The 13,150-nt window shown below is 47.1% G+C and overlaps 1 protein-coding gene across 1 annotated transcript in view; it reads left to right on the top strand.

Annotated features, from left to right (window-relative positions):
* Positions 1 to 1,486: 1,486 nt before the first annotated feature.
* The window catches only part of LOC307090681 (double C2-like domain-containing protein alpha), a gene marked incomplete at its 3' end in the record, with an annotated part of 15,469 nt that continues 3,805 nt past the window's right edge, over positions 1,487 to 13,150 (top strand). The window contains exons 1-7 of the mRNA XM_079757428.1: positions 1,487 to 1,621; positions 7,266 to 7,621; positions 8,318 to 8,397; positions 8,990 to 9,064; positions 9,192 to 9,301; positions 11,727 to 11,853; positions 12,923 to 12,982. Of these exons, the coding sequence (XP_079613554.1) occupies positions 7,273 to 7,621; positions 8,318 to 8,397; positions 8,990 to 9,064; positions 9,192 to 9,301; positions 11,727 to 11,853; positions 12,923 to 12,982 (801 nt within the window). The 5' untranslated portion in view covers positions 1,487 to 1,621; positions 7,266 to 7,272. The remainder of the gene's footprint in view (positions 1,622 to 7,265; positions 7,622 to 8,317; positions 8,398 to 8,989; positions 9,065 to 9,191; positions 9,302 to 11,726; positions 11,854 to 12,922; positions 12,983 to 13,150) is intronic.

Below are 13,150 nucleotides of genomic sequence, written 5' to 3'. Positions count from 1 at the left end.
CTCCCTCTCTTCCCCTCACTAGTTTCCCACTTACCCCTCTCTCACTCTCCCACTCTACCACCCCTCCTCCCTCTCTCTCTCTCCCCCCTCCCTTTCTCTCTCCCCCCCCCCCTCTCTCACTCCCCCCTTTCCCTCTACCCCCCACCACCAGCCTCTCTCTCCCTATCTCTCTCTTCTCCCTCGCTGACATAATTGCTGTGACGCTGAGGTAATGAGCTGGTGCTGAAACCGCTGTCTGTCGCTACGCTAATAAAGAGAGTGTGGGGGGGGCTGAAGGCTTAAAGAGAGGGGAGAGAAGTAGGAGCGGGATGAAGAGATGGATTAGAAAGAAAAAGGTGCCAGAGTGGCAGTTGTGTGTATGTTTCTGTGTGTTTGTGTGTGTGTGTGTGTGTGTGTGTGTGTGTGTGTGTATATGTATATGTGTGTGTGTGTGTGTGTGTGTGTGTGTGTGTGTGTGTGTTCCTACATGTCCCCCATGTTCCAACATCCCACAATTTGAACACTGTCTTTTAGAGCTGCTCGAAATAAAAAGATTCTGTGTGTGTGTGCACGAGCATCTGTGTGTGTGTGTGTGTGTGTGTGTGTGTGTGTGTGTGTGTGTGTGTGTGTGTGTGTGTGTGTGTGTGTGTGTGTGTGTGTGTGTGTGTGTGTGTGTGTGTGTGTGTGTGTGCGTGCGTGCGTGCGTGCGTGCGTGCGTGTGCGTAAGCGCTGTAAAAATAAAAACAGGAGCATGCATAAGAGCAGGAGACGAATTCATAGAAAGAGACCGAGGGATAGAGAGGGAATTAGAGCAAAATACAGATGGTTTGTGCAGCTTTGTTGTATATACATTTTTATACATTTACACATATTTGATTTATGCATCTAATTATTTTTAGATTTATACATTATTTCTATTGTCTCTAGATTTTATATATATATATATTGATGCAAATATCTACACATCTATATAGATATAGATAGATAAACATTTCTGTATTTTATATATCTATGTTTACATATATGTGTTTTTATTATATATATGTGTATCTAAAAAAAGGGATACTGTGTATCAAACATAAATATGCCTCAGGCAACGGATAAATATAAAGAGGGTAAACTATGAGCTGATAAAGCTAATAGAGAGCGAGGGAGAGAGAGGGGAAGGGAGGGAGAGGAAGAGAGAGGAAAGACTTCACAGACACGCAACAGACTGTCAACGAATACTATCTATCTCCCTCCTCCCCTATCTCACCTCTTCTTTCTCTCACTCCTTTCATTGTTTTCTCCCTTTCCGTTTCGTTCCTGCAATGTTTCGTGGAGCGATCCTGCTTCCTTCTCTCTCTTTTCCCTAATCATTCTCTCCATCTCCCTCGCTCCCTCTCTCTGTCCACCTGTTGTACTGGTGGATCATAGTCTCTATCTCTGGCTGTGTGGAGGTAAAGATCTCTCTCTCTCTCTCTCTCTCTCTCTCTCTCTCTCTCTCTCTCTTTCTCTGGCTGTGTGGAGATAAAGATCTCCCTCTATCAGACTCTCTGGCTGTGTGGAAGTGAAGATCTCTCTCCTTCTCCGGCTGTTTTATCCGTCTCTCTGGCTGTGCAGAGGAATATCCGGTCCAGAACTTCCCCCCTCTCCAGAGCAGGTAAGAGCACCCTGACCTTTTTTTTAAACTCCTCCACACCTGGACATGCTTCTCTTACTCTTGTTTCTCTTTGGTTCGCTTCTTTATCCTCCCTTGTTTTCTCCCAATGTTGGCATGAAAACCTACCACTCCCATTGTCAAAGTAGTAGGATACGGTCTCTCTGTCACTGTCTCTCTCTCTCTCTCTCTCTCTCTCTCTCTCTCTCTCTCTCTCTCTGCTCTCTCTCTCTCTCTCTCTCTCGCTGTCTCTCTTTAATGGCTAAGAGACCAAATTATGTTATATTTCTCTTTTGACATGTACACTTGCACGAGGTTACACACACACACACACACACACACACACACACACACACACACACACACACACAACACATATACACACACACAAACACACACACACACACTCTCTCCCAAGTGTGCTGGCTTCTTGACAAGGTGCTGACTTTTAGTCGCTAATGAGCAAGTCTCTGACTTGAGTCTTGCTCATTGAGTAATTTGGGCATTGTCTTGCTCATTGAGGAAACTATGACTGTAACAGACCATCTGTCTATCACACACACACACACACATGTACGCACACAGACGCTATTTTACACCCAGAGATACAACAAAGAGAGGCAACATAAAAGGGGAGAGAGGGAGAGGGGGGAGGGGGAGGAGAGAGCGAGGCATCGAGAGAGGCAAGGGGGAGAGTGGGGAGAGGTGTGGGAGACAGATAATGAAAAAGATAAACACGCCAAAAAGGTGCTTCCTAATGAAAAACACTATCTTCACTGTGTGTGTGTGTGTGTGTGTGTGTGTGTGTGTGTGCGCACACACATGCGCATGCTCATAATATAATGAAAGACCAAGCTTGGGTTACGAGAATGACGATGTTCTAACAAATTATTTGTTCTAATGTTATGGAGATTCTAGTAGAACATTTTCAAGGTTTCTGCTTTCAGATTATGCTGTAGAATATTCTTGAGGTGCTATTGTTCTGAAGGTACTAGTTGAACATTGGGGTTTTAATGTTCAAGACGTTTTAGTAGAATGTTCTAGAATGTTTTTGTGTTATGAAGGTTCTAACGTTCTGAAGTTTCTATTGTAATGTGATCACGGGGCTCAAATTTTCTAAAGTTCTCAAGGTTCTAGTGGAATGTAATAGAAGGTTTATTTTCCTGGAGGTTCTAATGATCTAGTGGAATGTACTAGAAGTTCTAATGTCCTGGAGTTTCTCATGTTCTAGAGGAATGTCTTAGAAGGTTTAGTGTTCTTGAGGTTCTAATGTTCTAGAGGAATGTACTAGAAGTCCAATGTTCTGGAGGTTCTAATGTTCTGGCGGAATGTACTAGAAGGTTTAGTGTTCTTGAGGTTCTAATGTTCTGGCGGAATGTACTAGAAGGTTTAGTGTTCTTGAGGTTCTAATGTTCTAGAGGAATGTACTAGAAGTCCAATGTTCTGGAGGTTCTAATGTTTTGGCGGAATGTACTAGAAGGTTTAGTGTTCTGGAGGTTCTAATGTCCTAGAGGAATGTACAAGAAGCTTTAGTGTTCTGGAGGTTCAAATGTCCTAGAGCTTCTAAGAGAATGAACCTCTTGCCCGGCTCCACCCTAGCACGCTACGGTCTCCATCGAAGCGATCCAAGCCCACGATACAGCCATACATATTATGGTATGTGGTTATGTAACGAGTCACTGCACGACTGAGAGGCATGTAAAGTTGGCATTCTCTTGCTCTTTCAGGACAGCAGTGTGTTCACGGCTGGAGGCCTCGGAGATACCAGAGCTGGATGTTTACTCCTTCCTATAATCCCTCATCAAAGGATGTGACTCAGAACCCAGATGAGGACAGATTAGGGTGGATTAATTCAATAGCCAGGCAGAGCGCACCATGCTCAGAATAGGTTGTGGGTTTGGTTCCGTTGGCTGGCCCTCCGAGTGTAGCAGGCTCCACAGATGTCCTCAACAGAGGACATCTGTGACCACGACCATCCCTTCCAACGTCATCATTAACATCACCGCCATCATCATCATCACCACCACAATTAGCATACAAGAATTAAATTATCACCGCCGTCATCATCACCCTCACAACTATCACTATTATCAGTGCCATCATCATTACCACCACAATCATTACTATTATCACTGCCATCATCATCATCATCACCAACACAATCATTACTATTATCACTGCCATCATCATCACCATCACAACCATCATTATTATCCATGCCATCATCATTATCACCATCACTACCATCGTCATCACTATTATCACCGCCGTTATCATCATCATCATAACAGCTATAATACATGTTAGGGTTCGATAGCTGCTGGACCCAAGAGCAGAACAGAGACAGGGCTGGAGTTGGAGTAATGAACAGGTTTATTTGGAGCAGACGAGGGGTAAGGCCTGGGGCAGGTTGGAGAGGTGGGGGCTTCAGGCGGGAGGGGGCGAAGCAGGCAGGCTGGAGGTGTTTGATCCACAAAACTATAGGCATAACGAAACCAAGGTTAGATACGAGCTTTCAGGAGAATAACAACTGGTAAATGTTTAAAAAAAACTGGAGCCAGGTATGAATATGAATCTACCACTGATGTTTGAAGTATGATCTGGCAATGACTGCAGGGAAACTAGATACCCCTACTATCACCGCCATCCCTCTGTTACCCCTACTATCACCACCATCACTCTGTTACCCCTACTATCACCACCATCACTCTGTCTGTTACCCCTACTATCACCACCATCACTCTGTTACCCCTACTATCACCGCCATCCCTCTGTTACCCCTACTATCACCACCATCACTCTGTTACCCCTACTATCACCACCATCACTCTGTCTGTTACCCCTACTATCACCACCATCACTCTGTTACCCCTACTATCACCGCCATCACTGTCTGTTACCCCTACTATCACCACCATCCCTCTGTTACCCCTACTATCACCACCATACCTCTGTTACCCCTACTATCACCACCATCCCTCTGTTACCCCTACTATCACCACCATCACCCTGTTACCCCTACTATCACCGCCATCCCTCTGTTACCCCTACTATCACCACCATCACTCTGTTACCCCTACTATCACCGCCATCCCTCTGTTACCCCTACTATCACCGCCATCACTCTGTCTGTTACCCCTACTCTCACCACCATCCCTCTGTTACCCCTACTATCACCGCCATCCCTCTGTTACCCCTACTATCACCGCCATCACTCTGTCTGTTACCCCTACTATCACCACCATCACCCTGTTACCCCTACTATCACCACCATCCCTCTGTTACCCCTACTATCACCACCATCACTCTGTTACCCCTACTATCACCGCCATCACTGTCTGTTACCCCTACTATCACCACCATCCCTCTGTTACCCCTACTATCACCACCATCCCTCTGTTACCCCTACTATCACCACCATCCCTCTGTTACCCCTACTATCACCACCATCACTCTGTTACCCCTACTATCACCACCATCCCTCTGTTACCCCTACTATCACCACCATCCCTCTGTTACCCCTACTATCACCACCATCCCTCTGTTACCCCTACTATCACCGCCATCCCTCTGTTACCCCTACTATCACCGCCATCACTCTGTTACCCCTACTATCACCGCCATCACTCTGTTACCCCTACTATCACCGCCATCACTCTGTTACCCCTACTATCACCACCATCACTGTCTGTGTTACCCCTACTATCACCACCATCACTCTGTCTGTTACCCCTACTATCACCACCATCACCCTATCTGTTACCCCTACTATCACCACCATCACCCTATCTGTTACCCCTACTATCACCACCATCACTGTCTGTGTTACCCCTACTATCACCACCATCACTGTCTGTGTTACCCCTACTATCACCAACATCACTGTCTGTGTTACCCCTACTATCACCACCATCACTCTGTCTGTTACCCCTACTATCACCACCATCACCCTATCTGTTACTCCTACATTCGCCACCATCAGAGGGAAGCATCACGCTTCCAGGGAAGAAAGCGATGGAATATCCCCTTCCATATCCTAAAGATCCCGATAAACACATTAACATTCATCATGGAGTTCTGGGTTAGGGTTAGGGAGGAGGCAGAGCTTTTTGGTCTCCTCAGCACCAGGGACCTCCACGGTTGTCAACCCGCCCCCCCTCTGGTTTTATTTTAGGAGACCCCCCCGCTGCACTGCATGGCCACCTCGCAGTGTGCTGACCTAACCAGCCCAACGCCCCGGAACACCGCAACCCCGTCATTATGTGTCTGTCACGGATGCCAGGAAAAACTCCTGCTGCAACACACTCCCTCTACCGCACACTACAACACACTCCCTCTACCGCACACTACAACACACTCCCTCTACCGCACACTACAACACACTCCCTCTACCGCACACTACAACACACTCCCTCTACCGCACACTCCAACACACTCCCTCTACCGCACACTACAACACACTCCCTCTACCGCACAGAACAACACACTACAACACACTCCCTCTACCGCACACTCCAACACACTCCCTCTACCGCACACTACAACACACTCCCTCTACCGCACACTACAACACACTCCCTCTACCGCACACTACAACACACTCCCTCTACCGCACACTACAACACACTCCCTCTAGAGAACACTACAACACACTGCCTCTACCGCACACTCCAACACACTCCCTCTACCGCACACTCCAACACACTCCCTCTATAGCACGATTCAACACACTCTCGATACAACACACTCCAACACACTTCCTCTAACGCACACTACAACACACTACAACACACTCCCTCTAGAGAACACTACAACACTGCAGAACAATCCCACACACTCCCTCTACAGAACAATCTGCATCTGCTCCTACGCACTTCCTCTATCACACACTCTCGATCAAACACACTCCAACACACTCCTTTTCCTACACACTCAACACATTCCTTCTACACACTCCGACACACTCCTTCTCCAACACACTTCCTCTTAAACACACTCAACACAATCCCTCTCCAATATACTTCCTCTCCAACAAACTCCAACACACTCCTTATACACACACACACTCTACACACTCTAACCTACTTGTCTTCCTGCACACTCCAACACACTCCTTCTCAAACACACTCCAACACAGTCCATCTACACACGGAAACTAACTCCTTCTCCAACACAGTCCAACACAATCTACGCACTCCACCAGAGTCCTCTCCTACACACTTTAATTTCAGCCTGCTGGGTTCTGGGTGATTATTCTAATGTGTTCATCTCAGGCGCACATTTCTACATCCTACAGAATAATGTGTGCTTAAAAAAACACAAATAACAAGAGTGCAATTAAGGAGGGGCCGAGTGCTGCATGAGACAGAAAACACATTTGCAAACAGCCAGAAAGACCCACACACACAAATAGCCGCATTAACACGCACATGAACGGCGAGAAAAACACACAAACAGCTGGAAGAACTAAAAACAGCCATGCAACCAAACATACAGCACCCGAGCCAGGCTGTTGATCTCGTTGAGGTTGTTGTGTTATCCTTGTGTCATGCTGTTGTGTTGACCTCATTGTGCTGTTGTTGAGTTAATTGCCCGTGGTGTTGTTTGTTGTGTGGATGTTGTCGTGGTGGGTGCCTTGCCACGGCAGCAGCCCTATGACGGTGCGGAAGGGGAAGAGTTTGGCCGTGTCCATCCAGGAGCACATGGCCATCGACGTCTGTCCGGGGCCCATCCGCCCCATCCGGCAGATCTCCGCCTACTTCCCGCGCCTCTCCCCCACCTCCTCCGTCTCCGAGCCCCTCTCCCCCACCCGCTCCGCCGTGGTCCCCGCGGCGACCAGCCCAGGCACCCTCTCCCCCGTGGCCGGGGCCGCGGAGGAGAGGGTGGCCGGGGCAAAAGGCCTGCTGCTACCGGGGGGGGCGTGGGGGGGCGGAGCCTCCCTGTCGGCCATGAACAGCATGGACACCTCGGTGGAGATCGACAGCGGGGACAGCGATGACAGCAGTAAGAGACAGACGGGTTACAGAGACAGACAGGTCGCCGCAGAGAGACAGACAGGTCATACACGGTTGACCTCACCACAGAGAGACAGATAGGTCATACAGTGTTAACCTCACCACAAAGATACAGACAGGTCATACAGTGTTAACCAGAGAACCGAGAGACAGACAGGTCATGCAGTGTTGACCTCACCACAGACAGACAGATAGGTCATACAGTGTTAACCTCACCACAAAGATACAGACAGGTCATACAGTGTTAACCAGAGAACCGAGAGACAGACAGGTCATACAGTGTTGACCTCACCACAGACAGACAGACAGGTCACATAGTGTTGACCAGAAAACAGAGAGACAGACAGGTCATACAGTGTTGATCAGATAACAGAAAGACAGACAGGTCATACAGTGCTGACCAGAGAACAGAGAGACAGATAGGTCATACAGTTTTGACCTCAGAGCAGAGAGACAGAAGTTCATATAGTGTTGACCTGAGTACAGAGAGACAGACAGGTCATACAGTGTTGACCATAGAACAGAGAGACAGACAGATCATACAGTGTTGACCTCACCACAGACAGACAGACAGGTCATATTGTGTTGACCTCACTTCATAGCGATACACAGGTTCTAGACTCAGAGAGACAGACAGGAAGTGACAGGGCGTTGAATGACATCATGATGACGTCTTTTGTTGCAGCCTCGTTGGGAACGCTGGAGTTTGACCTGCTGTATGAGAGAGCGACCAGCTCCTTACACTGCACTATGCTCAGAGCCAAGGTAACACACATACACTCACACACACACACATACACACACACACACACACACACACACACACACACACACTCACACACAGATGACTCATGCACAGTCATGCACAGTCTCACACAAAGATGCTGTTATGAATATTTAAAATACACACATGCATAAAAAGATGCACATACACAAAAGCACACGCTCGCACACACAGACACACACACAAACATAAACAGACACAACCATACACCGCACAGACACACTCCTTGCAGGTTATGTAGCGTTCCTCCAGATATGCTGATTAAAAGTTAAAAGCAAATGCTATAGCTCTTAGATAACTTTCTCTGGTCGTTGTTTACTTGTGACAGTCAGTACAATATTCTTTATTTAAAGCACCTCTCTCTCTTTCTCTCTCTCGCTCTCTCTCTCTCTCGCTACCTCTCTACCTCTCTCTCGCTACCTCTCTACCTCTCTACCTCTGTTTGTCTGTTTGTCTGTTTGTCTGTTTCTCTCTCTTTCTCTCTCTCTCTCTCTCCCTCTCTCTCTCTCTCTCTCTCTCTCTTTCTCTCTCTCTCGCTCTCTCTCTTTCTCTCTCTCACACTCTCTCTCCCAGGGGTTGAAGCCCATGGATTTTAACGGTCTGGCTGATCCCTACGTGAAACTGCATCTGCTCCCTGGAGCCTGCAAGGTGGGCGACTCCTCTTATCTGTTCTAGATATATATACTCATCTGTACTAGATATATATACTTTACATCTGTACTCTACATCCCACACCACTATCCCGTCTGCCTTCAACATACTCCTCCCCCTGTAGGCCAACAAGCTGAAGACCAAGATCGTCCGCAACACACTGAATCCAGTATGGAACGAGACTCTGACCTACTGTGGAATCACAGAGGAAGACATGTACCGCAAGACACTCAGGTCAGTCCCGGTCGTTTGCCACGTCTAAAACATGGCGCGTTTCATCTAGTTGCTATTCTCAACACACCAGTTAATCCGGTTCCAACACCTAATCTAAACACACCAGTTAATCCAGTTACAAAACGTAGTCTAAACACACCAGTTAATCCGGTTCCAACACCTAATCTAAACACACCAGTTAATCTGGTTCCAACACCTAGTCTAAACACACCAGTTAATCCGGTTCCAACACCTAGTCTAAACACACCAGTTAATCTGGTTCCAACACCTAGTCTAAACACACCAGTTAATCCGGTTCCAACACCTAGTCTAAACACACCAGTTAATCCGGTTCCAACACCTAATCTAAACACACCAGTTAATCCGGTTCCAACACCTAGTCTAAACACACCAGTTAATCCAGTTCGATGCTCAACACATCCCTGGTTGTGAACTGTCTGAGCTCATATTAAATAAATGTGATATTAATACAGATCTGCTTAGTGGAGGACCAGGGAGAGACCTGAGGTAGTGTCAGGTTTTATTAGAAACCTCCTTAGCCCCTCTCTAAACGTGAGATTCACTACACTACAGGATGCAATCTCTCTCTCTCTCTCTCTCTCTCTCTCTCTCTCTCTCTCTCGCTCTCTTGCTCTTTACCTCTGTCTCCAGCTGTCTGTCACTCATTTCATCAATTTACTAGCTAGCCTCTATCCCTTCATCTTGTCATCTTCTCTCACTCTCATTGATCTAACCTCTACCCCCTGCCACTTCACCATGCCTCACTCCTCTTCCTCCTCCTCCCCTCTCTTTCTCTTCTCCTCTCTCTCCTCTCCCTTATCCCTTCCTCCCTCCTCTCTCCTCTCAACTCCTCCCTCTTTCACTTCTCTCTTCCCACCTCCTCTCCTTCTCTCCTCTTCTTTCCTACTTACCTCTTCTCTCTACCCTTCTTTCCTCACTCCGTCTCTCCTCTCTTGCCACCTCCTCTCCTTCTCACTCCTCCCCTTGTCTCTGCTCTCCTCTCCTCAGTCTGTCTCTCCTCTCCTCCCACCTCCTCTCCTCCCTTCGGTCCATCTCTCCTCCTCTCTCCTGTACCCCCTGCCCTCTTCCTGCTCTCCTCTCCTCCTCTTTACTATTCCGCTCTATGATCTCGACATTCTTTCATCTCTCCCTTCATCTCAGCGAGGACATCCTCTCTCTCTCTCCCTCTCCCTCTCTCTCTCCTCTCTCTCTTACTCTCACTCTCTGTGACAGATTGAGGTCAGCATGGGGTGCGCTGCAAGGCCTGTTGGTGGTGACGCTGCGTGGGTGTCGGGGAGCGTGCATGTGTTTGTTTGTGGGTATTAATGTATGTGTGTCTGTGTGTGTGTGTGTGTGTTTGTGTGTGTGTGTGTGTGTGTGCATTAATGTGTGTGTGTGTGTGTGTGTGTGTGTGTGTGTGTTCACTGGGTGTGTACGGGTCGGAGTATTCCTGGAGGGGCGTGGCCTGGAAACAAAGTTAGATTAATTAACATTTACATTGGAGTACAAAGTCGGGGTGTTACACTACGAGAACCAACTCTGGTTAATTCCTGGTTAACAAAGTCGTCCCCTGGGCACTCATATAATGTAGTAAAATAAATAGAATGCCTGTTTTGAGATTTAATATGGTGAAGATCAAATGTAGAGTTCGGGTAAAGGTTATGATTAGTTTGTTATAAATAAAAGCGCTGCCAAAAATGGGGTCAAATTGGTTTCCATTCTGATGTGTAATGCATTGCCACAGGGTCTGGTCTCTGCCCTGTGCAAGTTGTTACACTGAACATAATGTAGGCGCCTGAAGCCTGTGGCTGTGTTCATTGCACTTGAGTGTTTAGGGATGGGTATTAGGGTTTGGTGTTAGAGCCTAGTGTTAGGGGAAGGTTATTATTAGAGTTTTGGTGTTTGGCATAAGGGCTAGGGTTTGGTGTTAGGGTTGGAATCAGGGGTAGGTGTAAGGGTTGGAATCAGGGTTTGGTGTTAGGATTACGGTTAGTATTAGGGTTTGGTGTAGGTATTGGTTTAAGGGTGTGGTGTTAGGGTTTGATGTTGGGTTAGTATCAGTATAAGGGTTTTGTGTTAGGGTTAGTATTAGGCTGTAGTGTTAGTATTGGTTTAAGGGTTCGGTTTTAGGGTTAGGGTTAGAATTAGTATAAGGGTTTTGTGTTAGGGTTAGTATTAGCATTTAGTTTTAGCATTGGTTTAAGGGTTCGGTGTTAGGGTTTGATGTAAGGGTTATTATTAGCATAAAGGTTTTGTGTTAGGGTTAGTATCAGGGTTTAGTGTTAGAATTGGTTGAAGGGTTCATTGTTAGGGTTAGGATGACGATGGATGGAAGGATGAGCCGTGTGAATGAAGAGTATGTGGAATGTAAGGGACTTTTTCCTCATTTACATTAAACATTAAATTAACGCTGCTCTCCCCCCAGGGTGTCGGTGTGTGACGAGGACCGCCTCACTCATAATGAGTTCATCGGGGAGTCCCGTGTGGCACTGCGGCGTGTCAAGCCCGACCTCAACAAACACTTCAAACTCTGCCTCGAACACCCCCCACCAGTAAGAGAGAGAGACACCAACACACACAGGGAGAGAGAGAGAGAGAGAGAGAGAGAGAAAGAGAGCGAGAGAGAGGGAGAGGGAGGGGGAGAGAGAGAAAGATATTAATGGGCGCCAAAGAGATATTAATGGGCGACAGAGAGAGACTTATGGGCGACAGAGATGATGGGCAAGAAAAAGATGGGGAGAGAGAGACTGAAAGAAAAATACTCATAGACACTGGTTACATTTCCTTCCTTTTTCTGAATTGAATTGAGAGAGAGTGGAGGGAGGGAGAGTCCAGACGTGTTCTTGGTGTTCTGTCCACACTTCAACAAACCCCAGACATGTTGTGTGTGTCGTGTTGCTGTGGAAACTGAGGTTTGCTTTCAGGTCAAAATCCACAAAAACACATAAATAAATGAAACAAACATGGAACTAAAATGAAAGGGGAAGAGGGGGTTGTGTTTCAGAGCGGCTGGGAGCACAGCCCCATCTTTTCTCCTGGACGCAGTCCATTTCCCCCTGCATTGTTGTTCATGGGTGCCTGCCTCAGTCCTTAAGATAATAAGTCAGTGTTCCCATGGAGTATATTTCCTTTACAAAACCCAGCCACCGTTCAGGTCTTGGAAGGTCACGTTTTGACATTTCAACCAGTACCGTGATATGGCGAAAACGGACGAATGATTGGGCAGCGATCCGGACAGCAGGCTGATGTCAATCTTCAAGGATACGTTTTTTACGGGGGAAATGCTGTTTTAGTGTGGATAGAACGCTTTGGCTGGAGAACTTTTAACACTAATGCAGATTTGCAATATTGAGAATGTGGACGTGGCCTTAGGGACAAATAGAGAGGGACAGAGAGAGATGGGGGGGACGGTAGGGTCTTCACTAGAGGAAATTGATTAAAACATAAAAGCAAGAACACTGTGTGTGTGTGTGTGTGTGTATGTGTGTAGGCGTGTTTGTGTGTTTGAGGCTGAGGTTATGTGGGGTTTTAAACAGACTAATCCTCTATAAAAAAAATTCTCTCTCTATCTTTCCAATGTCTCTCTTTCTCTCCTTCTCTGTCTCTCTGTCTCCCCCTCAGCTTCCATCTCCCACAGCGATGAGTTCCGCCTTAAGAGGAATCTCTTTATATCTGAGAGAGGTGAGTCCGTCAGTCTATCTGTCTGTGTGCCTCTCTGTCTGCCTGCCTGCCTGTCTCTCTCTCTGTCGGTCTATACTCCAGCTCATGCCATCATCATCATCATCATCAAACAGAGATAGCATTCACCATGCAGGGCCAAGTGTCGGCTCATGTCGTTCTGCTCATGTA

The sequence above is a fragment of the Pollachius pollachius genome (genome assembly GCF_949987615.1).
Source record: "Pollachius pollachius genome assembly, chromosome: 19".
Lineage (NCBI taxonomy): Eukaryota > Metazoa > Chordata > Actinopteri > Gadiformes > Gadidae > Pollachius > Pollachius pollachius.
Note: the sequence above shows the minus strand (reverse complement) of the source record. Positions and strands in the feature narration are given on the sequence as shown.